This window comes from Elephas maximus, chromosome X (genome assembly GCF_024166365.1).
Source record: "Elephas maximus indicus isolate mEleMax1 chromosome X, mEleMax1 primary haplotype, whole genome shotgun sequence".
NCBI classification, from domain to species: domain Eukaryota; kingdom Metazoa; phylum Chordata; class Mammalia; order Proboscidea; family Elephantidae; genus Elephas; species Elephas maximus.
The window spans coordinates 180,760,359-180,785,530 of NC_064846.1; the positions used below are offsets into that span (position 1 = coordinate 180,760,359).

General features: G+C 51.8%; 1 protein-coding gene across 1 annotated transcript; it reads right to left on the reverse strand.

Annotated features, from left to right (window-relative positions):
* Positions 1-14,944: 14,944 nt before the first annotated feature.
* On the reverse strand, positions 14,945-24,836 carry SHOX (short stature homeobox). The gene is made up of 5 exons (XM_049872213.1): positions 24,563-24,836; positions 20,904-21,112; positions 17,104-17,161; positions 16,620-16,708; positions 14,945-15,190 (listed from the first exon to the last, which is right to left on the reverse strand). Exons 1-5 carry the CDS (start codon positions 24,834-24,836, stop codon positions 14,945-14,947), a joined length of 876 nt encoding a protein of 291 aa, XP_049728170.1.
* Positions 24,837-25,172: the final 336 nt, after the last annotated feature.

Sequence of the window (25,172 nt, forward strand, 5' to 3'; positions counted from 1 at the left end):
AGATCTGAATAGACCTGTAACAAATAAAAAGGTTGAATTAGCAATCAAAACCCTTCCCACAATGAAAAATATAAGACTAGGAGGTTTCACTAGTGAATTCTATCAAACATATTGCTGTTGTCGTTGTTGGGTGCCATCAAGTCAATTCCTACTTACAGCGATCCTGTATGACAGAGTAGAACTGCCCCTAGGATTTTCTTGGCTGTAATCTTTATGGGAGCTGATAGCCAGGTCTTCTCCCCGTGGAGCTGCTGGTGGGTTCAGACTGCCAAACTTTTGGTTAGCACCCAAGTGCTTAACCACCGCACCACCAGGGCTCCTTATCAAACATGTAAAGAAGAATTAACACTAATTCTTCACAAATGCTTCCAAAAAAAAAAGGAGGTGGGATCACCTCCTAACTCACCCTATGAAGCCAGTATTACTCTGGTAGCAAGCAGACAAATACGTCACACACACAAAAAAGAAAACTACAGTCCAATATCTCTTATGAATATAAAAAAAAAAAAACCCACTGCCATCGAGTCGATTCCAACTCATAGCGAGTGGTTAAGCACTACAGCTAAGTACCCTGGTACATAGTGGTTAAGTGCTGCGGCTGCTAACCAACAGGTCGGCAGTTCAAATCCTCCAGGTGCTCCTTGGAAACTCTATGGGGCCATTCTACTCTGTCCTATAGGATCACTATGAGTATAAGTCTTATGAATATAGACACAAAAATCCTTCACAAAATACTAGCAAACTGAAGCAGTAATATATAAAAATGATTACACAATATGACCAAATAGAATTTATCCCAGGAATCAACACACAAAAATCAATCAATGTTATAACCATACTAACTGAAAAAGCACAAAAACCATGTGAGAGCTCAATGGATGCAGAAAAAGCATTTGACAAAATGCTACATACTTCATGATTAAAAAAAAAAAAAAACTCAGCATACTCTAAGTAGAAGGAAACTTCCTCGACATGATAAAGGGCATTTAGGAAAAACCCACAACAAACATTAAACTCATTGTTGAATGACTGAAAGCTTTCCATCTAAGGTCAGGAACAAGACAAAGGTGTCCATTCTCACCACTTCTATTCAAAATTATATGAGAAGTTCTAGCACAGCAATTAAACAAGAAAAAGAAACGACATCTGAATTGGAAAGGAAGACGTAAAATTATCTCTATTAGCAGGCAACACAATCTCATATATAGAAAGTCCTAAAGAATATGCACACACACACTCCAAAACCAATTAGAGCTACTAAATGAATTCAGCAAGGTTGCAGGGTTCAATATCGACACACAAAAGTCAATTGTTTATCTATACACTAGCAATGAGCAGTCTGAGATGAAATTTTTTTTAATTCCATTTACAAAATGAATAAAATACTTCAGAATACATTTAACAAAAGAAGTACAAGGCTCAAACACCAAAAACTGTAAGACACGACTGAAAGAAATTAAAGAAGACCTAAATAAATGAGAAGACATCCCATGTTCATGGAAAACTTCATCATGTTAAGATAGCGATATTACTGAAACTGATATACGGAGGCAATTCTATCTGTATCAAAATCCCAGATGTCTTTTTTTTTTTCTTTTTTTTTTTGCAGAAACTGACAAGGTGATTCTGATGCTCATATCTAAATGCAAGTGATATAAAGTAGCCAAATAACCATAAAAAAGAACTCACGCTTTCTGATTTCAAAACTTATTACAAAGCTACAGTAACCAACACTGTGTGGTTTAAGGGTAGACGTAGAGATCAATGGAATAGAATTGAGAATCCAGAAATAAAGCTCTACAATTACAGTCAATTGATTTTCAATAAAAGTGTCAAGACAATTCAATGAGAGAGAGAATCATCTTTACAACAAATGGTGTCCAGACGGCTGGATCTCCTCGTACGAAATGAATGAAGCTGGACCCCTACCTCACACCATATACAAAAATTAACTCGAAACGCATCAATGCTCTAAATATAAGAGCTAAAAGTATAAAACTTTTAGAAGAAAACTTAGGTCTAAACCTTCATGACCTAAGATTATGCAATTGTTTCTTTGGTGTGACACCAAAAGTACAAACAACCAAAGAAAAAAAAACAGATAAATTGGACTTTTTCAAAATTAAAAATTATTGTGCATCAAAGAACACTATCAAGGAGGTGAAAAGACAAGTAACAGAACGGGAGAAAATATTAGTAAATCCTATAGCTGGTAAGGGTCTAATATCCAGAATATATAAAGAAATGTTATAATTCAACAACAAAAAGTCAAACAACCCAATTTAAAAATGAGCAAAAGAGTTGACTAGACCATTCTCCAAAGAATATATACAAACGGCCAATAAGCACATGAAAAGACTCTCAAAATCATTAAGTCATTAAAAAAAAAAATTTAGGACAGTAAAAATCAAAACCATGATGAGATACCACTCCACACCCCTGCCCAGTAGCTAGCACTCAAAAAACAGACAAGTATTGTGGCGGACGTGGAGAATCGGGACCTTCAAGTATAGCCGATGGGAACGTAAAATGTTGCAGCCACTTTGGAAAACAGCCTGGCCGTCCCTCAAAAGCATTAAACACAGAGTCATCATATGACCCAGCAATTTCAGCCCGAGGCATATATTCAAGAAAATTGAAAACATATGTCCCCGCAAGAGCTTGTACGTAAATGTTCGCAGCGGCATTGCTGACGATAACCAGAGAGTAGAAACAACACAAATGCCCATCAACAGGCGGGTAGGCAGACAAAAGTCATCCATCCACACGATGAATATTACTCAGCCCTAAAAAGGAATGAAGGCTGATTCATGCCACAACTTGGACAAACCTCGAAAACATGAGGCTGAGTGAAAAAATATCCAGACACAAAAGAGCTCATAGGATTTCATGTGTATGAAATGTCTAGAACGGGCAAATCCATCCAGACAGAAAGCAGATTAGTGGTTTCCTGGGGTTGGAGGAGATGGAGGGGCGGGGGACGGGGTTGGCACGCAGCTGCTAACGGGTATGAGGTTTCTTTCCGTGGTGATAAAAGTGTTCTGAAATTAGATAGTGGCCGTAGCTGCGCCACATTGGGAACACCCTGAAAACCACTGAATTGCACACTTGAAGAGAACCAGTTTTAAGGTGTATGAAGTACATTGCAATACAGAAATAAAAATTTGAAAAAAGTCTAAAGACCGTGCAGGCCTTTCTCCCTGGGTGTGTATTGAATTAAGCCATTAGCACACATTAACGCTGAGTTCTCCAAACAGGCTAAAATCATCCAGAAAACACCTCGCACGTTTCTCAGTTCACACCCAGAAACGGGATACGCAGGAGCAGGGGCGGTGAAGGCTCAGAACAGATGCAGCTGGGATGCCTGCCCAGAGAGACACAACACTCGTGTCAGCTGGCAGAGTGGGGTGATTTTAAAACCAGGACCCTAACGTCACGGGGGGCTCCCTGGGTGGTGCGGTTAAGCGCTAGGCTGCTAACTCAAAGGTTGGAGTTTTGAGTCCACCCAGAGGCACCCAGGAAGAAAGGCCTGGCAATCACTCCCCAAAGTCAGCCATTGAAAACCCTACGAAGCAGAGTTCCACTCTGACACACACGGGGGCGCTGTGAGTCAAGGTCGACAAACAGCAACAGTTTTGGATTGGTTGCCATCTTAACATCCTTAACCAACGTTGAACACGGGGGAGTCCCGGGGTGGCAGAAACAGTTAACGTAGTCAGATGCTACATCGAAAGGGTGCCTGTGGAGAAAGGCCTGGCAACCTACTTCCAAAACATCAGCTATCGAAAACCCTGTTTTCAGTATATATTTCCTCCAAGGAAATATATTTTTTGAGCATGGCTCCCCCTTCTGTGGCTTTTCCCAAAATATTTATCAAGCAGAAATTACCGTTTTAGTTGTAAGAAGAGAAGTCGTAACTCTCAGGTCAGACCCATCCTGCTGTGTGAACGTCTATAATAAGCTTCTGTCCCCCGTCTGTCAGTCTGTCATACTGTGGTGGCTTGCGTGTTGCTATGATGCTGGACGCGATGCCACCAATATTTCAAATACCAGCAGGGCCGCACGTGGTGGGCAGGTTTCAGCGGAGCTCCCAGACTAAGAAAGACTAGGAAGAAAATTCTGGCCATCTACGTCCAAAAACGAGCCAGTGAAAACCCTGTGTGTGACCACTGAACATTGTCTCCCTCGCTTGCTTTGGACACATGATCAGGAGGGTTCAGTCGCTGGAGGGGGACGTCATGGTTGGTGAAGCAGAGGGCCAGCGAGGGCGAGGGATGCCCTCGTGAGAAGGGTTGGTACGGTAGCTGCAACCACGGACTTGAATATCACGGAGACGGCAATGAGGGATGATGGTGATGGTGACAACCACGAACAGTGCGTGGGGTCGAGGAATCTGTTAGTGTTGGAGCCAAAGACGCACACACACCCGCACACACCACACAGATACACACCACACACACATACCACACCCCACCCTAAATAGAGGTACACACCACGCACATCACACACACACACCTATACATACCACACACCACACATACCACCACGGACACACCGCACACCCACCCATTTCAGACTATACAATTAACAAAGGGAGAAGAGAAAAACTAAAACTCAACACCACTACGCAGAAGTCCTTTATGTGGAAGGCTGCTGGTCACCAACATCAGACCTAATTGTTACATAGAAAATTAATCAGCTACAGCATTAAACGTGTTAGTTTGACATTTTCTAACTGTATTTGACTGAAACGGTTCCGTGTAGACACACACTCTCCTTCTTCGTGGTTTTGGGCTCTGAGAGAGCCGCTTTGATGCCCGCTAATTAGACCACCTGGATAAGCGTGAAATTCCCAACTAGTTGGTCTGGTCAATATACGGTCATCCAAACAAAAGAACCAGGCTCATTTCTGTCTTCCAGCTTAACGGTCAAATAAATCAACCAAAAACACACGTCCACATCACGTTTACCTTGCTGAATATGTAATGTAATTTGAATGGGTTAAATTTTTCTATTCTGTGTGTGTATGTGTGTGTGTGTGTGGTATTATACTTTTTTCCAACAACTTTTAAGCCCTTTTCGCAGCTGAGTTTTTTCCCTTTGCAGGAGGATGGCAGCTCACTGGGGGATGAGAGCCCTGTGTGCTTCTTGGGTTGTCCCACCACAGCACAGAGCCTGCAGACAGTGCGTACGCAGCAAATATTTAGTAATTAGAAGGCAGAGCCTATCCTTTCAATTCACCCGTTTGGACAAATAGACTTCTTCCTGAAAGAAATGGATGGTGCACCAATGGCCCATGAGGGACATGGTCCGTTCATCTCCACAAAGGCCGAAACAGTTCTCTTGCAGTCAACCTTGACTCTTGGCGACCCCACGTGTGTCAGAGTAGAACTGTACTCCACAGGGTTTTCAATGGCTGGTTTTTTGGAGGTAGGTTGCCAGGCCTTTCTTCTGAGGTATCTCTGTGTGGACTCGAACCTCCAACCTTTCTGTTATAGCAGCCGAGCCGAGCGCGTTCACTGTTTGTGGGCCACCCAGGCTCGTCCTGCTCCAAACGGTGGGGTGTGATCCCAAGAACACAGGACAGAAGCAAAGGCCGACGGCAGACCTGGCCGGTGTCCGAAGGTCCCACTTAAACAGCTCAACAAGCAAATCTCCCTCGAAGATACAATTAGTCCTTCTCCTGAGTGTGGGTGAGTCACACCATTCTCACCTACTAGTTAGCTCATCAGCTGTTTTAACCGGTCCGTTTAGTGCAGAAATTCATACTTCTTTCTACTTGAACTGCTTTCTGATGTTTGAATTAAGAATCCAGGACAATGTTCTCAATATACTGTTTGGTGGTGCAATTTTAGGGCTATTTAACCACCGACAGGCTGGTGCAGGATCTCTTTGTCTTCTACTAGGAATTCAGATGGCTCACTCAACCTGGTTCCTTTGGACTCTCTGGCACAAAAAAAAGGTGACTTTAAATAAGAAAACTCCTGAGATGAATTAAGGAAATGGACTTGCAACTTGTAAACATTGTACCTATTTCATCCCTGATGAAGAAGGTCCCAGAGATGTATTCTGAAAAGTTGGCCACTGAAAACCCTGTGGAGCACAACCCTACTCTGACATACATAGGGCCCCCCACCCCCGAGTCAGGGTGGACTCACTGGCAACTGGTTTGGAGCCCCTGGGAGGTGCAAAAAGGCACTGAGCTTGGCTGCCAACTGAAAGATTGGAAGTTCGAGTCCACCTAGGAGTACCTCGGAAGAAAGGCCTGGCAAACTACTTCTGGAAAATCAGCCCTAGAAAACCCAACGGAGCACAGTTCTGCTCTACAGCACTTGGGGCCGCCATGAATCGGAGTCAACTTGACGGCAACTGGGCTTTCTACCAAAAGAACCATGGACTTTATCCCCAAATGCTCAATGGATGAAGTTAGAGCATTTTAGAATTTTAAGCCAATTCTGCATGATTTTAGGTGAATAACACAGACAAGAATATCAAAGGGAAAAACCAAAACCAAACTCATTGCCATGGAGTTGACCCCACGTGTTACAAATTAGAACTGTGCTCCGGGGGACTTCCTTGGCTGTAATCTTTACTGGGAGCCTTGGTGGCACAGTGGCTTGCATTCTGCTGCTAACTGAAAGGTCGGCGGTTCAAATCCACTGGCAGCTCCCTGGGGGTGAGACCTGGCTATCTGTCCCCATAAAGATTACAGCCTAGGAAAACCCTATGGGGCAGTTCTACTGTGTCACATGGGGTCACTAGGAGTGGGAACCAATTCAACGGCACACAACGAAAACAACAATCTTTAGTGAAGCAGATTGCCTTTCTTCTGTGGCTTTCCTTACGGAAGGAAAAAGCCTCACGGTTTCCAGCAACTTAACAAAAGGGGAAAAAAAAGAAAAGGCAAAAAAAAAAAAAAATTCTCTGCCTAAATTCTCTGCAAGCTAAGAGGATTTGGTAATACACACTTTGTGTTTTTCTTTATTCCAAAACCCTCAAAGCTGAAAGAAAAGAAAAAAGGAGGTCATTTCTGAAAAATGTACAACGGCCGAAAGCGGCGGCAGGACTTCAGCTGCAGAGACGGGCAGCGTTGTTTTTCTTGGCGCTTTTTCTCAGACTTTGAACGTTGATACAGTTGTGAACTTTACAACAACCTTATCTTCTTCACGTGTACACGCCAGCTCCTGTGTTACTATCCCTGTGTCTTTCTCTCAATCTTTGCATTTTCTTTTTCTAAACGTGAACACCAGGCACCAGCAGAAGCCTCAGACGCCGGGAAACAGGAGATAATCTGCCCTTTCTGAGACCAAGCAAATGTGTTTTCATATTTAATTCAGGAATTTGAAAACTGGTCATGAAGAAACAGTTATCCGAAAGTTCCTGAGCCCAGTCTTCCTGAAGGTAGGTACCTATGGGCAAGTTCAACTATTTTTCCTTTAAGTGTGTCCTGCTCCCAGGAAAAGTTTGCAGGACGACCCGTGGAAAAATCAGAAAGAAATTCAGGGCTCAGAAACTTATTTTTCAAGTTCGAGTCTTTCTTGAAAGGGATTTGTTGCAACTGGGCAAAGCAGGACTCCCTGCTTCTGAGGGAAAGACTCTCTTTAACAACCTTAGAACACCAGCTGATTTGCTGAACAAAGCTGTGTAACTAACCATAAGAAGAACTGCCCCGTTAATTCTCACTCAGTCCACCAAGCCCAAGTACCTGGGAGGGAGACCACAAACGCCAAAGCGGCCTCTTTCGTTAACCCAAAAGGACAGAGTTTTCCGAGGCGGGAATGGAGGTACCAGAGCCTCAAGACCCCACTCTGGGGCTGCCCACAGGTAACCAGGCCGCGGGGGAGGCTCTTTCTTCAATGATCCCCCTCCCCTGCCCATTTATCCTTGTTGTCACTGTTAGCTGCCTTGAAGCCGACCCCCAACTCATGGTTACCCCATGCCCAGCAGAACGAAGCACTGCCCAGTCCTGTGCCTTCCCTGTGACTGGTTGTGGATCAGACCATTGTGATCCATAGGGTTTTCATTGGCTGGTTTTCCACAGTAAATCTCCAGGCCTTTCTTCCTAGTCTGTCTTAGTCTGGAAGTTCTGCTGAGACCTGTTCAGCATCACGGCCACACACAAACCTCCGCTGACAGACAGGTGGTGGCCACACATGAGGTGCGCCGGCCGGGAATCAAACCCAGGTCTCCTGCATGGAAGGCGAGAATTCTATCACTGAACCACCAATGTCCCCTTAGCCTAAATAAATAAAAAAAAAATCCAAACGTCTTGATATTGAGTTGGTTCCAACCCCACGTAACAGAGTAGAACTTCCCCCATGGGGTTTTCAAGGTTGTCGTCTTTACAGGAGCACATGTCCAGGTCTTTCTCCTGCAGAGCTGCTGGTGGGTTCGAACCACCGGCCTCTCGGTTAGCAGCTGAGCCCTTACCCCCCACACCACCAATGCTCCTTACCCTTATCAGACACCTGCCAGATACCACTTTCGTCTGTCCCTGGGAGGCGCAAACTAACTTAGTGGAACCAGCTCCAGGCATGAATCTGGTACAGGGAACGAGGATCAAAAAAGGAGAAATCTCATGCTGGACCCAGCACCCAAGAATCGTGAAGTAAACCTCCTTCGCCTTCTAAGAGGCAGCGTTTTGCAGGGCGTCCTCCATGGGGAGGGGGCGACTTGAGGGTTGTAGGGAACCTCGGAGATATCTCAGCACCATTAGGCTCAGGGCCCCGTGAGTGGAGAGGCCCCGGACCTCCTCTCCTCCCCGCACCCAGCTGCAGCGGGCGCCTCTCCTGGGCAGCTCCATCCGCCTTCACCCCTTCCCCACATGTGGTTCCTATTGAAGCCGGGAACCAAATTCCATCATTAACTTCCCTTTACATCAGGAGATAAAAGCACATGCCAGAAAAAGTTGTCGTTTCTAAAGGTTGATTTCTTTTCCATTTACTCTGCGTTCTCATGACGACCCGGCCACCACTGCAAGGCGGGGCATGTAGAATCGGACTCTGTGGAAAGAGGAAGTAAGAGGGGCTTTTCAAACTTGAAACCCTAGAGGGTGGCCTCCTGGCAAACGTACCTGTGGTATCCCAACACCTTGACTGGAGTCTGGCTTGCCTCTTCCCCACTTTTCTGGGGGAAGGAATTTCCTAAATAAAGGGGCTGGGATCGGACTGGAAGTCGGAGGCCCCTGAGAGCCCAAGAAGAAACGTGTTGTGGCCAAGCCAAATGTGACTCATGGTGACCCCAAGCATTACAGAGTAGATCTGTGCTCCATGGGGTTTTCTTGGCTGTAATCTTTGAGGGAGCAGATTGCCAGGCCTTTCTTCTGTGGTGCCAGAGTGGGTTCAAACCAACCTTTCGGTTAGCGGCTGAGCATGTTAACCGTCTGCATCACCCAGGGACTCCTCATTAGTCTTTATTGTTGTTGGGTGCCCTCGGGTGAATTCTGACTTATAACGACTCCATGTGACAGAGCAGAACTGCCCCATAGATTTTCTTGGCTGTGATCTCTACAGGAGCAGATGGCCCTGTCTTTCTTCTGCAAAGCCGCCGGGTGGGTTCGAACCGTCAACCTTTAGGTTGGTAGCCAAGTGCAAACCATTTGCGCCACCCAGAGATCTGCAAACCCGACAGGAAACTCCAAACGCCAACGGGAGCCTGCACAGAGAAGCCCGCTGTAGGTATGAAAACAACGTCATGGCCTTCGCCACACTGCTTCGGCTTTTTTCCAATGAGTCTGCTTGTCAACGGGAGAGAGGAGAACTTTTTTTAACACGTGCATACAAATATTTATAAGTTTATTTATATCTCACTTTTACAAGTGTACATTCATACCATATTATTTGACAAAATACACTCTGTAGCTACAGCTAAACATGTCGGGCTGGGGAGGGGGGTCGTGTTAGGAGCATGCGAACATGGCTAAAAAAAACTTTCCGAATGTTTTTCTCCCCACAGTCGCAGAGGGATGTGGACCTTACGACCCGTTGGTTTGGGCAAGGTTGTGTTATTCCTTTTTGTGTTAGCAATCCCTGAAAACACCTGTCGGTTCAGACGTAGCTTGTATATGTAACCCAAACATCGCCGGGACGTGGTGGAAAACCACGCTTGGCTGCTCAGAACTTGGGGGTGAGCGGGGGGAGAAGAAAAGCAATAGGTTTTAAAAATACAAAAATAAATGCAAGGCAATGTCAAATTTACACTCCACATAATTAAAATAGCACATATTTATGAACTTTCAACCAAAAAAATAAATAACACACCCACATACATCAATATCCAAGAAGCAGAGAGCAGGTCTCTGGCTGATCCGAGCTTTACATACAACGGGCCTGGGTCTGTCACCTTTCAATAAATAGCACGCTAACAGCTTCGAAACTTGATATTTTCTACATTCCTGAACTGATTCCTCGTTAAATATCAAATTTCAATAAAACATTTATAAATTGCATCAAGTTTTCATGGGTATTGAAAAATCAGCATATTCCTACACTAATTCTTAATAAATTAGGCACCAGTTTTTTTTGTTTTTCTTTTTTAACACATCAAACTTGTTCACTGAGAGCCCACCACCCCCCACCTCCATACCTCCCAAACTTGGAGAAAAGAAGAAACTTTAGCAAAGTGCCTCAAAAATGTCCGTCGTTATCTCTAGCTTATAGTCAGTCCTTCCTGCGTCCTGGCAAAAAGCCCCCAGTAGAAGGGGGCTGGGAACTTCTCTTGGCTCTTAGGGGAGAATCAGAAAGGGCAGGGTTAAAGCCGGGGCTGGGGTTGGAGTAAAGGCATTTTAAACATCTTAACCAGTGGCTTGGAGTCCCTGGGTGGTACACACGGTTAAGCGTTCGGCTGCTCACAGAAACATTGCAGGTTCCACCCAGAGGTGCCTTGGAAGAAGAGCCTGGTGGTCTACTTCTGAAAAACCAGCCATCGAAAACCCTACGGAGCACAGTTCCACTCTGATACACGTGGGGGTGCCGTGAACAAGAGTTGATGCAATGGGAACGGGTTTGGTTTGTTTGGGTTTCCAGGTGTTTGGCCATGAGCTCAGATGCCAGTATGGGAATCATCCCTGTTGCTCCCTTGGCTAATACAGACCAGGTGCTCCAGACCTAGTCCCGGAAGCTCACGTGTCTGAGGACAGGGACAAACCTAATGCAGAAACTCAGGCCTCCAAGGAGAGAGGCTACCAGGTGCCCACCTGGACTTGGAGTGGGGTCGGGGGAGGTTGTACCGACATCCTAGAGACACAAGGATCTGAGGATGCTGGAGACTCCCATCCCTCCTGGGGCGATGCCAAGCCGATTTGATGGTGGACTCTGTAACTTTGCCAAATGAGTTCTCGGCTTCTTTTGTACCCACCTAAGTGATCTGGGGCCGAATCTGGACCACCCCTTTGGTTCAAGGTCGGAGCAAAGACTACCACAGTCAGGGTCCCATCAAACAGTGAGGGCAGTACTTCCGTCTGCCCTGAAGAAGCTTCCTCTTTATAAACACGAGCAGTCCTCACGGGTGGCTATGCTCCCCAAAGTATGCACAAGACAGGCACCCCAAGACTCAGTCCAACACAGGGCATCTTTACCCACTGAAAGGATGACTCTGTGTTTCAGAGGGTGACAAGAGAAGGAGAGAGAAGCAAACGTGCAAGCGGAGATTTCACAGGAACAAATAAAGGGACCAAGAACAGAGTTCTTTCTCACTGGTCACTTCCCCTCCTAAATAGACTCTTTGGCCAAGTTCTCAGGGAAAAGAAACAGTGTCCTAGTGCTCAGCCTTCCTCCACATTGGAAGCAGAGCCCCCTGGATAAAACATGGGGGTCCACGGTGAGACCCCTGCCCGCAGCTCAGCCAGCCGTCTGCTCATTCCCCTGTGGGTTTAACAACCAAATGCCCCACCGACATCCAATGGATGCACATGGAATCCTCTCCTGTCTGCTTTCTAGGTGGTATTTCTCACTTTGCAGGGAAGCAGGCCGAAGCTACTTGTAAGTTGCACGAACGGCTTTGAAAAGAGTCTTGTTTGTGGCAGAAGCAACAACAGCCAAAAGAGGTCAGCCCCATAAATTTAGTGTGTGGCGGCCGGTGGAAAAACACCCTGTTCCCATAGAAAATTGCACCTGCGATGCTGAGTGTCAAAGCCTGGGGTCCCGAGGCGCCCCCTACCCCAGGGAAACTGAGACCCACACACCGCACACAGCCTATATGCCTTCGTGGCTACCATCCCTTCTGTTGTTTTTGCTGGGTGCCATCAAGTTGATGCTGACTCCTAGTGGTCCCATGTGGCAGAGTAGAACTGCCCCATAAGGTTTCCCAGGTTGTAATCTTCATGGGAGCAGATTGCCAGGTCTTTCTCCTGCAGTTCCTGGTGGGTTCAAACCGCCAACCTTTCAGTTAGCAGCCGAGTGCTTAACCGCTGCTCCACCAGGACCCCCTACCTTTCCTCCTTACACCCTGAAACGAAAGTATAAGACAGAGCTTGCTTGGGTGGGGAGACCAACTGGCCACTGCTGAAGCTGAAATTCCCATTTGCATCTATCCTGGAATTTCTGGGATAGAGAAGAGGCTGCAGACATGCCCGTAACCCAACACCTGCCACCCACCCTGGAGCAAGTGCCCCCTGGGTCACCACTCTGGGAAGAGACAAAAAAGTTGACCAGGTTCAACAGTACCAGCCACCAAAGCCCTATGCAGAGTCCATTCTGTCTGTTTTGTCCTGGGGGTCCACCCTGCCAGGGTTGCATCTGGTTCACCTTCCAGGTTAAATAAAACAAAAATGAAAATGAGGTGGTCTCCATTTGACCAGCCAAGCCAGGAGCTCCCAAGCACAGCCTACTGCAGACAGGTTCTCAGCCCCAGGGATTAGGGTCCATATCTTTCAGTTGAAGTGGAGGGAGTTTTCCACGGGGGAGGGGTAGACTGGTGACAAATGGCCTTGTTTAGTGAAAAACCATAAACCTTTGCGGGGTGGGGGACATTTTACTGCCAACTTCCAACTCCTCAGTATCAGCGGGAATGCTGCTAGCCCTGAATATTTCCACCCCCCCCCTTTTTTTTTTTTTGCATCTAAAGGAAAGTGTCAGGCTATGCATAGGACCTTCCTTTCTGTTCACACCTATTTAAAAAGAAAACTGAGATGTTGGGGACAAACGCATTATGGCCGTGGGCAATGGAGTCCAAAACAAAAGCTGCAAGTGGTTTAAAAACACTGACCTTGTATTCTCCGCCGCTCTGCCACTTCAGGCTTCTACCGAAATTTCCAAATAAAAATATCAGAGGGTTTTTATAAAGAGCAGCAGTGGACACCAGTGAGAATTGTCCAAATTTATCCTACACTTCAGCTTGGTGGAAAGGTAGAAAGCGGCTCCTTGCATTGAAGGGACATTTTCTTAGAGAAATAGATCAAAATCAAGGGTTAAGAAGGAAAATTGCCCGATTTGGAAGGATCAGAAAGTCTGTTGTAAATAGAGTTAGCAATCGAAGGTTAGTCAGCACAGGCTGGGTGGTCAGTTAGCAGAGGGCAGCACCAAGTGGCTGGGCTTCCATTCGGCCAGGCCTGGTGACCAAGGGTAGACACACAGAATGTCCTCGAGGTAGACAAGCCCAGCTCTGCTTCCCCACCAACCCCACACAGCCGTCCTAAAGCACCTCATCTAACCTGAGGGGCACCATCTGGGATCTTCCTCCTCCTTTGGTTACATCATCAATCAACTTCCCCGTGCCATGCCTGCTGCTAAGACAAGTTGCTATTTGGTGAATATACAACTGGGGGCACCAAAGGGTTAAAAAAAAAAAAAAAGGAAAGAAAAGAAAATGTGGAATTGCCCACCACTACCAAACAGTCCCTTCTGAAACCCCCCTTGGGGAGGATGTCTCCCAGCTGTCCCCTTCCATCCTGACATGCATTCTGTTAACCACCTGCGGCACATCTCATGTCAACCATGTTCGGAGCACGCTGACACCCCCCCGCCATGCTGGCCACCATCCACCCACGGCCAGACCCGGTCCAGGAAGGACTGGGCAGCCTGCAGCAGACGGATTCGGGGTGTGCAGTCATTTCCCTTTAAATCTATAATATTTACAGTATTGCACTTGACTGAACTCTTCATTGCATTTCACTAAAGTTATGCTGCGTCAGTATTATACCTTCTAGCCACACGTCCACCTTTGTTGCTCGTTTCTGAATTCTGTAAAACAGCAAAAAACGTCAACGCGGGAATCAAACATTGCAAAAGTTAAAAAGTCGCCTGTTTTTATGGCACAAGGAATCTCAACTCCTCCGGTGCTTTGGGGACACACGTGTGCATTTAAGACCGTCCCGAAATCCAGGTCCTCTCAGCGGTCAAGACTTTCCAAATTCTGGTCCTTCTGCCCCTCCCCCTGCCCTTGGCCAAGTCTTTGGCCTCCTGGCGAGAGGCGCTGGGTTATTGCTGCCTTTGGGCGGAGAGGGGAGGAGAGCGCGGCGCCGGCCGGATCTGAAAGTCCACGTTTAAATCCACATGCGTCCTGCAGCTCATTCGTGGCAGTGAAGTAATACTGTTGGCAACAAAGAAATGTCATCTTGAGTGGAGACCAGCCCCGGGGATCTTTTATTTAATATACTCTATGGTCTTCAAAATGAGTGTCGTTAGCCACATGCACTGGGTAGCAACGCCGACAGCAGAGGATGGCGCGATGCGGCGGGGTCCCTTCGCCCGGCATCCAGGTCCCAGGACGCACACACTAGCATCCTCGAGGCTCGGGAAGGGCGCCCTGCTCTCTCTCCTGTACAGTCCCTGGTGGGCCTGGGGGGTCGCGCGCGTGCGGTCCGGGGAGAACCCCGGGGTGCCTGGAGCGGCGAGGACGCAGCGCCCTCGCTCCCGGAGATCCGTCGGCCGGTCGGGGGGTCGCGGGGGTCGTGTGCGGGACTGAGTGCGGGGCCGGGGCAGGGGCCGGGGGCGGGGCGGAAGGCGGGTCAGAGCCCCAGAGCCTCCGCGTGCTTGCGCGCCTTCAGCCGCAGGTCTGCTATGCTGGAGTTTTTGCTGTTACTCTTGGCGGCAGCGGCCACAACGGCGGCGGCGGAGGCCGACTCTGCCAGCGATGCGATGGGCAGCCCAAACGGGGGCGGCGGGAACATCAGGTAGGGCGCGTGCGCCGCCAGGTGCGGGTGCAGGTGCGGGTGCGCGTGCGCCACGCCTTCCAGTTGCAGCTGTGCCTGAACCTGCGTTAGGAGGTGGGGGAACCGAATGCGGCGTTAGGGGACTGGTAGGGCGTCTCCACTCCCCCTCAAGGAACCCCCTTCTCCTTCCAGGGGACCCGCTTCGGTCCGTGCCAGAGTTGGGTGAACCGAAGGAACCCCCGCGCCCACCCTCTTAGCGGGGATCAAAACGGAGCCCGGGGTCTCTCTGTCTGACCCTTTGGCTTGGCCTATCTCCAGATCTGGCCTTGGGCTCAGGCTCTCGCACTCCGAGACACCGGGCCCCTTTTCCGTGAGGCGAACGCCCAGGCCTGGGGGCTCCGACCGCAGCATTTCGTTCAGCAGGACTAAGTAGCTGACGCCACATGGGGCAGCGGACGTCTGCAGTTGGAGAGGCTCCCGGTCCGGAAGGGGGTGTTGCTCCAAGGGGCAGGCTCCTTCCCCACTGAGACTGAAGGTGGGCCCAGGCTAGGGGGCAGATAACAAGGGAGCAGCCCCTCCCCCAGCACCGACGCCCAGGGTCGCCCTTCCGGCTCCGGCTCCGGCTCCGGCACTGCGAGTCCTGGCGCCCGGGCTCCAATTCCTGGGTGTCTATTTTTACCTTCCACACCTAGTCCCCCAGCCCAGGCCGCGACTAGGCCGCGGCACCGCAAACACACTTCCCAGGTCCAAATATAACCCGGGCCTAGTCCTAGGAGCTTAATGGCAGCAGGCGGTGGCCCATGAGGCACCCCCAAAAGTCCGGATCACCTCTATTCCGTCTGGGGATTCGCCCCCGTTCCCCAAGTAGGGGCCCAAACCCGCACAGAGCCCGGTCCAGCTTGGGGCCTGGATCAGGGCTCACATGGATACCGTCTCGGCCTAGACTCAGGAGTCCCCAAACACACAGCCCACCCCTGTTGTCCCCCACATTGGGCCTGAGCAGGACACGGCCCTTGGGGTGCAGGCGAAGCGGGCTCTTGGGCTCTGAGACTGTCTTCTTGCTCCCCGGCCACCCCACGTCCACGTGGGGTATCCCGCGCCCTGCCACGGCTGCCCGACTAACCTCTGGGCTGGGCCGGAGGCCACCAACCCCGAAGCGCAGGGTGGGGCCGGTCCCTGGAGAGGCGCGCGGGAGCGACCCCTCTGGCCCTCACATCCAGGCCGGCGCCCCTCCTACGGCCCAGCCAGTGGCAGGGTGGGTGGTTCCAGGGTGGGTGGGATTTTCTCTATTCGCTCCAAGTTTTGTAAGGTTTTGTTTAAGTTTGTGTTTCTGCCCTCCCAAAGGTGACTTTTAGAGTTTTACAGCATGATTTTAATACGTGCCAACGCGTCTATAAATGCCCCCTTGTAAAAGCCGCCGCCTTTCTTCCCAGGGCAAGCTGAGGAATGGGCGGGGGCAGAGAAGCCCGCAGAGGAAGGGGGAGGGGAGGCAGCTGGCCTGCGTGGATCGGAAGGAAGGAAAAGGCGCTACCTGCTGGAAGGGCATCCTAAGGGCGCCCATGTTCACATAGGGGGCCACTCTGCAGGCGTCCAGGTGGCTGGCCGTGCCCAGGATGACGCCTGTAGAGAAGGAAGGAGCCGTGAGTGTCGCCCCCGGTCCCCCCAGAACCTCCATGGCCCCGGTCCAACCAACCCCGATGGGGCCCAGGTCCTCCCAGCCACACCAAGTGCCCGTCCCCCGGATCACCCTGGTCCCCAACACCTCCCCGGCTTCCCCACATCCACCCCTTCGTGTCTGCCCTAGTCCCCCCACAACCTCCACGATCTCCCTACAACCCCTCTCCTCACCCTCTCATTGGTCCCCAGCACCTTTCTGGCCTCCCCCACGTGCGCCCCTGCTAGCCTTCTCTTCCCCCTTAACCCCCAGGCCTCCCCCCCACACCCCGCTAGCCCTCTGTCCCTCCCAGAGCCTCTCCAGCCTCCCCGCTGGCCCCATGCCTCCCAGAACCACCCACCTTTGTGCATCTGGTTCTCCTGCTTCCTGCACTTGGCCCTTCTGTTCTGAAACCACACCTGCGGAGGAGCAGATATGGCCAGAAGCTGGTGAGCCGGGACGCCCCCACGCTTGGGCTCCCTGTCACCTGGAGTGGGGCCACCCAGGGGACCCCAGCCCTCCTGAGCCCCAACCCTGCCCTAACTGGCTGCCTATGCCTGGGATCACTCAAACTCACCTCCACTCCCTCCTCCACCCCAAATGCGTCTTGAGCGTTGACACCTCTACATATACGTGTACACACCTGTACATATAAAGTAAGGGAGCAGTGCTGGGGGGCAAGGTGCCTGGTGAACCCGCAAGGTCTCTAGCGTTCTGGGTGGGCATTTTACTGGCCACCCTGTGGGAGGATCTGACCTTCTACCCTCGGATTTTAACCACCAGAGAGGGGGATGCAGGTGGATACATACCAGGGAATTGCAACCCCCACCCCACCCTCACCTTCACCCCCACCCACACCCCAATTAAGCCCAGGACTTCCTGCCTCCTTGGCCTGCTCCAGAAACTTCCTGGTGCTCCTTGGAAATCCCTGTGGTGGTCCCAGTTAATAAGAGTCCCGAACGTCCGACACCCACAAAGACTGGGTGCACCCCAATGTTGCAGGCCTTCAGGCCTTGGGTCACTGTCTGAGAGGTTGGGCTCAAAAGGGCAGTGGTGCCTTGGCCCAGCTGGGCTCAACTCACCGACGCCAAGAAGTGTGCAAGAACAGCGCCCCCTCGGACAAGCCAACTCCGGCTGCCCACGGTCACACCTCCTTCGCCTTCCAGACAGCCCCCGTCGTGAACACCCTGGCTTTCTCTACTTCCAGGACGTCGAGGACGGAACGCGAAGCCCCTACGCCACCCCACCTTGGCTTGGGTGATGCCGGCTAATTTTTCGTAACTGGCTTTCTCCGCTGCTTTCCCTCCGCTACCGGGGGCCGCGATGGGAGTCCCTGGCCCTGGGGAAACCTGGCACAAAAGAAGCTTCCGTGGACACCAGTTGCCCGGGCAGCTCGAGGCTCTTCTGGGGCTGAAAGTGCGCTCTGCGCGCGCCCTGCTCTGCGCGCCGGCCCAGGCTGGCCCGCCTGGGCGGAGAAACCTCAGCAGACCTCAAGGAGGTTGGAAATACTCAAACATTCGAAAGTCTAAGAAGCCAAATGCACACTTTTCCATGACAAGCTGTCGTGAGGCCGTTTCCTTCTTTGGGGGGGGGGGTGCTCGCTAGGAGCCACCAGCCTGCCTGTCCGAACTGGCTCCCAGGTCGCTGGAAGGCTCGTCCCACCACTCTGCAGGGAGCCTGGACAACTTTCCCTTGTTTCCCTAAAAAAGCATTTTCAAAAATGTCCTCTCCCCACCTTAAGTTGAAACTTCACAGATCTTTACTCAATTCCCTAACCTGCGCTTCTATTCCTGGGGTGCCGTTTGGGACCCGCGCCCCACTCTCCTCTGGGGTCGGGCATCTTGCCTCCTCCGGAGGGGAAGCCAGACACGCGAGAGCAAATTCTGCCTCTGAGAGGGCATTTTTCAAAACCAGAATCCTATTTAAATGTGGAAAAGAGAAGCTCACTCTCCCTTCAGCTAGAGGAAAAAAAAAAAAAAAAGAGATTATGAAGAATAAAAGTGACGAATTAGCCGCTGCATTAAACGATAATAAATCAGACTTGGGGTGATTCACGATCAATTCCAATTAGCCCCGAATATGCTAAGTAAAGCGTAGTACACTGGTTTAGACAGTTATTTCTTCATTAAGGATCACTCGGTGATTTCTTTCACAAATGCCATAATCCGATTTCCTTTTGATTTCCATTACAGACAGTGAATAATGACATTTAATTTAGCTCTGCGCCATAAACCCGAAGATATTTGTTGTAATTAAATTACTGCCTGCCCCTCACCGCGGTCTCATAACTTTCAATTATAACCTTGACAGCTGGGCGATAGGGCTTCCAGTGCAGCACTAAAAATAAAAGGTTAATAAGGACCAGCTTCCATAGGAGCCTCAATTTATTTACAGCAAATTTCCACACGAAATTGAAACTATATCCTTTAACAACAAGGGACAGGCTGTATCGAGAAGGATCACCAAACAATTGCCACGGCAGGAAAGCAGCTCCTTTGCCCCGCTGCCTGGCTTTCACCCCCTGCCACATCCATGTTTTAACTAATTGACTTTTATGAGCACTTCCGGCCTCCTCTTCCTCTTTATTAGGGGATATTTTTGTCCCTGTGGCCAATAGAAACTTATCTCTTATATCCCCATGTTTATTTTTATTATTATCTGCAGTCGTTAAATTTTAATTCACCTCTGGGTCGATAGCCCCTGACTTCTCCCCCCTCTTCTCCTTTTTTATTTTAGGGCTCCCCCCCCCCACATCTGCAGGCACCCAACAACCAATTTTCTGCAGCTCGGTACCGCTTGCTAAGGTGCTCCCTGGTAATAGACTACTGAAAGAAATAGTGCGGAATTAAATTACAAGTAATTTATTTTTATAGAAACAGTACATCAAGGGCTGGGAGATATTACAGGTCCCAGGCAGAAAGACGCAGGGAGATGACATAAAAGTTGATGTCCCCTTCAGCAAAAGTTTAATCTTTTCATTAATTTATCTGGGGCAGCCTTATCCATCTTCCGTGGAGAGAGGCCGGCGGGAAAGCCTCGCTGCGGCCACAGATGCTGGGATCCACTCTCCCCGGGTTTGGGTCCACAGGGAAGACTCTGCCGGCCCCGCGGAGGCAGCAAGGCGAAGCGAACCGCCGCTGCCACTGCCGAGAAGAGCTAGAGAGCGCCTGGGGAGTGTTTATTTAATCTTAAGTAAGCATTTTACTGGGGTGATGTGCAAAGATGGGAAGAGGATAAGGAGCCAAAAAAAAAAAAAAAAAGAGTGTATTTTTTAATTAAAGATACATCAAGTGCTGACTATAAACCACGTTTGCATTTTCGTTTCATGAACAAAATCGAGGCAAAGCTGTAGCTGAATTTGTTGACCCAATAGCCAATGCGAAGTCCTCTCTCCCCAATTCCCTGTGCTTCCAATGCGCACCCGGCCCGGGGCGGGGGGGGGCAGCAATATTAATTTCACTTATTCGGAATCAGTCCCCCCACAGCCTGGGGCCGTGCCCCCTCTGCCTTCTCTCTGGGCCCTCCTGGTGCTTCCAAGAGCCGTGAGAAACAAGGTACAGGTAAACCCACTGTCATGCCTGACCTCCAGAACCTGGGGCAGCGACTTTGACGTCATCCTGTGCTCCTACCCTCCCCATAAATAAATTAGTAAATTTAATTTAATATTTACAGTGCCGGAGAAAGCCTTGCCGGCGCGTCTCCTCTGCGCACGTGTCATACACACCCAAGGCCCAGCTGACACTGACAAGCCAGATGCGGCATCGCGAATTCGTGCGCTACGCGCGAAGTCAGATGGGGACAGCGCCCGAGCGGCCCGCTTCCCCCGCGCGGGGCTAATCCAGCGCAGTGCGGGCAGAAGCCGCTCTCATCACGCCCCCCTCCCCTTGAGTGGGAGGGGGCTGGGAAGGAAGAGAGAACCGAGGAAGAGAGAGAGAGATAGGGAGGTGGGAAGGGAGCGGAAGCCGTGGACAGAGGGGGAAGAGAGCTCCAAATTCCTGACAACAGACGGAGTGTAGGGAAGGGCCCTAACCTTCGCACTCTGCGCACCGATCGCTTAGGCCTGGGGCTCCCACCGTGCGGGCGCAGAAGGGCCAGGGGCCTGGGCCGAGGGGGCGCGCGCCAGGCCCGCCGGAGTTGGGGCGGCCGGGCCTGCAGTCCTACCTGTACGCGCGCCTCGGAGAGCCCCAGGCGTTGGCTTAGCTCCTCGCGCATGAAGGCGTCGGGGTAGTGCGTCTCGTCGAAAAGCCGTTCCAACTCGTTGAGCTGCTCCAACGTGAAGTTAGTGCGGCTCCGCCGCTGCTTCAGCTTCGTCTGCCCGTCCTCGTCCTCCGACTTCACGTCCTCCCGCTTCTCCTTGCACTCGTAGACACCTGCGGGTGCGGGCGGGGCACAGGTGAGGACGAGCGCCCGCCGACGGGCTCCTGCCGCCGCGGCCTCGCGCCTCCCCGGCCCTTCCTGCAGCCCCAGCCTGCGCGCGGCCCTGGCCGGGAGCAAGATCGCGCTCGTTCACGTTTTAGCTTGCTGAAAAACCAAGTGTGTGCACGGGCGAGAAGGGGTCTCCTAACCAAAGCTCCCTGACGCAGAGACGGCACTGAGTCGAGAAAACCCACTAGAGGGAAGACAGGTCCCCGCCGTAATAACCCCGGCATTGGCTGTGCGGTGTTTCTTGGCCTAATCTCCGAATAGTTTCCTCAATTATCCACTCCGTGTCTGTTGACATAGCCTAACATTTTTTTTTTTTAGGGGAGTGGGTGCTAAATATTATTTTTCAGTCGAAATGAGTAGAAAAAACTGCCCAAGTTTTGAGTCCCGGGAGAAGCGCGGGGAGGAGGACCCTGGAAGGGCTCAGGGCGGGCCCGGGGACCAGGCTGGGGAGAGCCGCTGACGCAGACTGCGGCGCAGCAGGACGGGGCCGCCGCCGGATCAGAGCCTCCTTCCGGGACGCAGAGGGGCCGGGCACGCGGCCACTACCCTGGGCTCTTTCTGCCCCAGGAAGCAAAGCACTGCCTCCATGCTCAGCGCCGAGCCAAGGGCTGGGCTGCGATCAGAAGGCCCTGGACTTCCTTCTGCGCGGCTCTCGCTGACACACCTTCACACAGGTTGGGGCACTCAGTCACCCAACCACCCACCCACTCACAGTGCCAAGAATGGCACTTTCTTAGGTACAAACATTAGGAGTTCCTTCGTGTTTGGGAGCATCAGGCCAGAGGGGCATCAAGAGTGATTCCAATCTGAGAAGCCCCTCCTCCAGGAAACACAGACCCTCACCGAGCTCAGGGCCTTAAAATAAAGGCACCCTTCCCCTCTCCCCCTCTCTGGAGGCTGGTGGGGGGTGCAACTCCACAGCCTCAGTACCTTTCTGTGTTCCTCTTCTTTCTCCCTGGCCACAGGACTGCCGGTTTGGGCGAAGACCACCCCACGTCCGAATCAGAGCCCCCAGAGTCAGGGGTTACAGCCTGTCGTTCAGCACCCCTCTTCCCCATCAAGAGTGTCTATTCCAAAGGGCCTCAGCTTGAGCCTAGGGCTCCACTCAGCTCTGAAACCCGCTCAAAGCAGCACAGGAAGTCTGCTGAAAAATCCCCCACAGCCCAGAAATCTGCTTGCAAAGGGGGAAGACACAGGAGCTACAGGGGGAAGGGAAGTATCTACAAGCATACATGCCTGGGGATCCCAGAGCCTAGGATCAGTACAAGTCCTATCTGCCTCACAGGCTCCTCTCAAGGCCTCTGAGCCCTGGGCAATATCCCCAAAGGGCTTTAAATCCTTGTTAATCTCCTGGAAGGGAGATAGTTCCAAGAACATCTTACTTCTTCCCAAAGGCAAGTCCTTTCCCAGAGCTGGCCTCCCTGTCCCTTCCTCCTTCATTTCTCCAAGTCTGGGCCTCCGTATTGGGCCTAGCTGAGAAACTGGGCTGCTAAGGATTTGAGACCTAAGGCAGGCTCTGCAAAATCTGGAGGCTCCACACTGGGCTCAGTGAGGACATGCTGCCCACCGGACCTCCAGATGGCTGGGCTTCTCCGGGAGTCCAAGGAAACCCCCTTCTGCTCTCCCTTCACTCCCATCCTGCTAATGCCAGCCTGGGCCTCCCAGGGTCTCCTCTCTCCCCAGGAGCAGAAAGCCACAGCTACTGCCACCGGGTCTGTCGTTGTGACCGCTTCTCCTAGCCCTAGCCTTATTTCCTCCACTTTAGGAACGACCCTGACTGCACTCTGCTCTCTCCTTGTGGCTCCTCTTTCGAGTTCCCCTGTCTCTTTGGCTACGCAGGGTGAAAGGAAGGAGCAGCCTGGACCTCCAGGAAGGAAAGGGGGAGATGTTCAGGAGTCCAGAAGGCCAGCGCTGGGCACCCTGAACCTCTGAAATCAAGTTCAGCGGTGGGTGGAGCCCCCAGGTCAACCCTCTCTCCATTAAGGAAAACTCCCTTGTAGGAATTATAGAGCCAGGTGCGGGAAGCAGTCTCCGGTATGTGATCCTGGAGGTGGGGTGGAGGGGCCCAAGAGGTTCCGGCTGTCAGCAGCCGAGCAAGGGGCTTATTTCTACCGGCGCCAGCTTTCTGCTTCAACAAGGCCTCAGAAAGACGCCTCCCTCAGGCCATTCCCCAGAACTCTGCCCCCCAGACCCACAGCACAGGGCCATCAAGCAGGAAGCTTGCGCTTCCCAGGGAAGAGCCACCTCCTGGGGAGACCACCCACCCCTCCATGTCCACAGCAGGGAAACAGGAGCTGGGAGCAAAGCCAGGAGCCTCTCTGTCTCCCCCTTTGTAATGAAAAAATACGTATATTAATAGCACCCTCAAACTGTGCCCCTGAGGCTCTAGACGACTTTGTGCCGCTGATTTATGGGTGCCGGTTGCGTTGTCTGTGCGTCGGGAGCACCCTGCCCAGCTCCCTGAGCCGGGGAATCGCGCCTTTCTTTTCCCGCTTCAACTACCAGCGGATGAGCTGCGGAGGCTTCAGGCACAACAGCGCGAAGGGGCCCGGGGTGTGCGTGCTTTGGACCCGTCTCCCGGCAGCAGGGCCGCTGCGCTCTTACAGCCCAGGGTGGGGCTGTTGTGGCCCCTTGGCCAAAGCTACCCTAAGCTGCTCAGACCACATCCATACCCGAGCCACCTGCGGGCACCTGGGCGGGCTTAATTTACAGACTCGGGTCACCCTAAATTAAGCATCCTTGCAGGTCAAGGGAAAGTTTTCGTAAGAGGCAACAGTGGCGAAAGGTTCAGGAGACAGGAGACGTGGCTCTGCGCGCTGTCCTCCCGGGTGACCGCCAGCCAGCGCGTCCGCACTGTTTCCAGTCTGGGGTACCGGCAGGCCATGGGCACTCGGGGAGATGCGAGCTAATCTCCTCAATGCGCGTCGGGACAGATAGAAAAAGAACAGGCAGACAGACACACAGCCAGCTGCCCTGCCCTACGGGAGACCTCAGTCTTAGGCACATCCGCGAGGACTGACTGCAGCCCGAGAAAGTTCGGGTGGCGGCGCCCAGAGCCACCGCCCCGGGGAGCGAGCGCGAGGGGAGCGCGCGGCCCCAGCTCCTGGCCCCCGCGCCCCTGCCTTTCCTGGCGGCCCTGCCTTCCTCCCTCCGTCTCTGCCGCTCTTTGGTTTCGTTTCTTTCTTTAAAAAGACTCTGGATCGATTGCCCGGGTCTTTCCGCCCGAGCCGCGGCTGTAAACGAATCGGCTTTGGGGTGGACGGAGAGCGAACCGCTACTCTGGGGCTTGCCGGCGAGGAGCGGAGAGGGCAGCCTGCGGACGGGTGAGCCGGATCCGCGGCGAGGTGGCGCCCCGCGGCCGGGAGGGGCCCGCAGCCAGAGCCTGGCGAGCTTACCTTCCGCACCCCTACCCGTGCCGAACTCCTTGAGTTTGTCCTTGTCGGTGTCCACGTGGTCCTTGAACAGATGCACCGGACAGTGGCCGCTGCCCTCGGTAATGTCCTGGAGGTTGGCTTCCGAACTGCCCAGCTCCCGCGAGCGCGCCAGTCCACTCTCCAAAACTTCCCTGTACGTGATCGAATCCTTCTTGCCGCCGCCGCCGCCGCCCACGCTGCTCTCCTTGATTTTCTGGTCAAAAGATTTGGATACAAAAGCCGTGAGCTCTTCCATGGCTGCCCGGGGCTGCGGGGATCCGCGGAGCTCGGCGACGCTGGCTGGGAGCCGGGCTGTAGTCCTCACGCCTCCCGGGCGGAGAGGACTCTCGGCGCAGGGGCAGGTCCCTCCTGCTGTTATTTATGCCTTTCAATTTGAGATCACACTATTTATACATGGCTACCTCGCCCAACCCCCAGCGCTCCCTGTCTGCAGCAATTACGGCTGCCGGCTCGGCAGCGGGCGCACGCCGGGCGCTATCTCTCCCCCACCTCCAGGCCAGCAATTGGCTTCCTTTTCATTTCATCACTGCTTGGCACCCGCGCACCTTGGAGTGGAGAGGTAAAGATCAGA

Bases quoted from the DNA above. Each gene is read 5' to 3' on its own strand.
- SHOX (XM_049872213.1), bottom strand. From the start codon at position 24,836: ATGGAAGAGCTCACGGCTTTTGTATCCAAATCTTTTGACCAGAAAATC. The intron at 16,709-17,103 runs GTGGGTGGTTCT...CCTTCTCTACAG, and splicing joins GGAGAACCAGATGCACAAAG to GCGTCATCCTGGGCACGGCC. The intron at 15,191-16,619 runs GTAGCGCCTTTT...CTCCTAACGCAG, and splicing joins TTAGGATGCCCTTCCAGCAG to GTTCAGGCACAGCTGCAACT.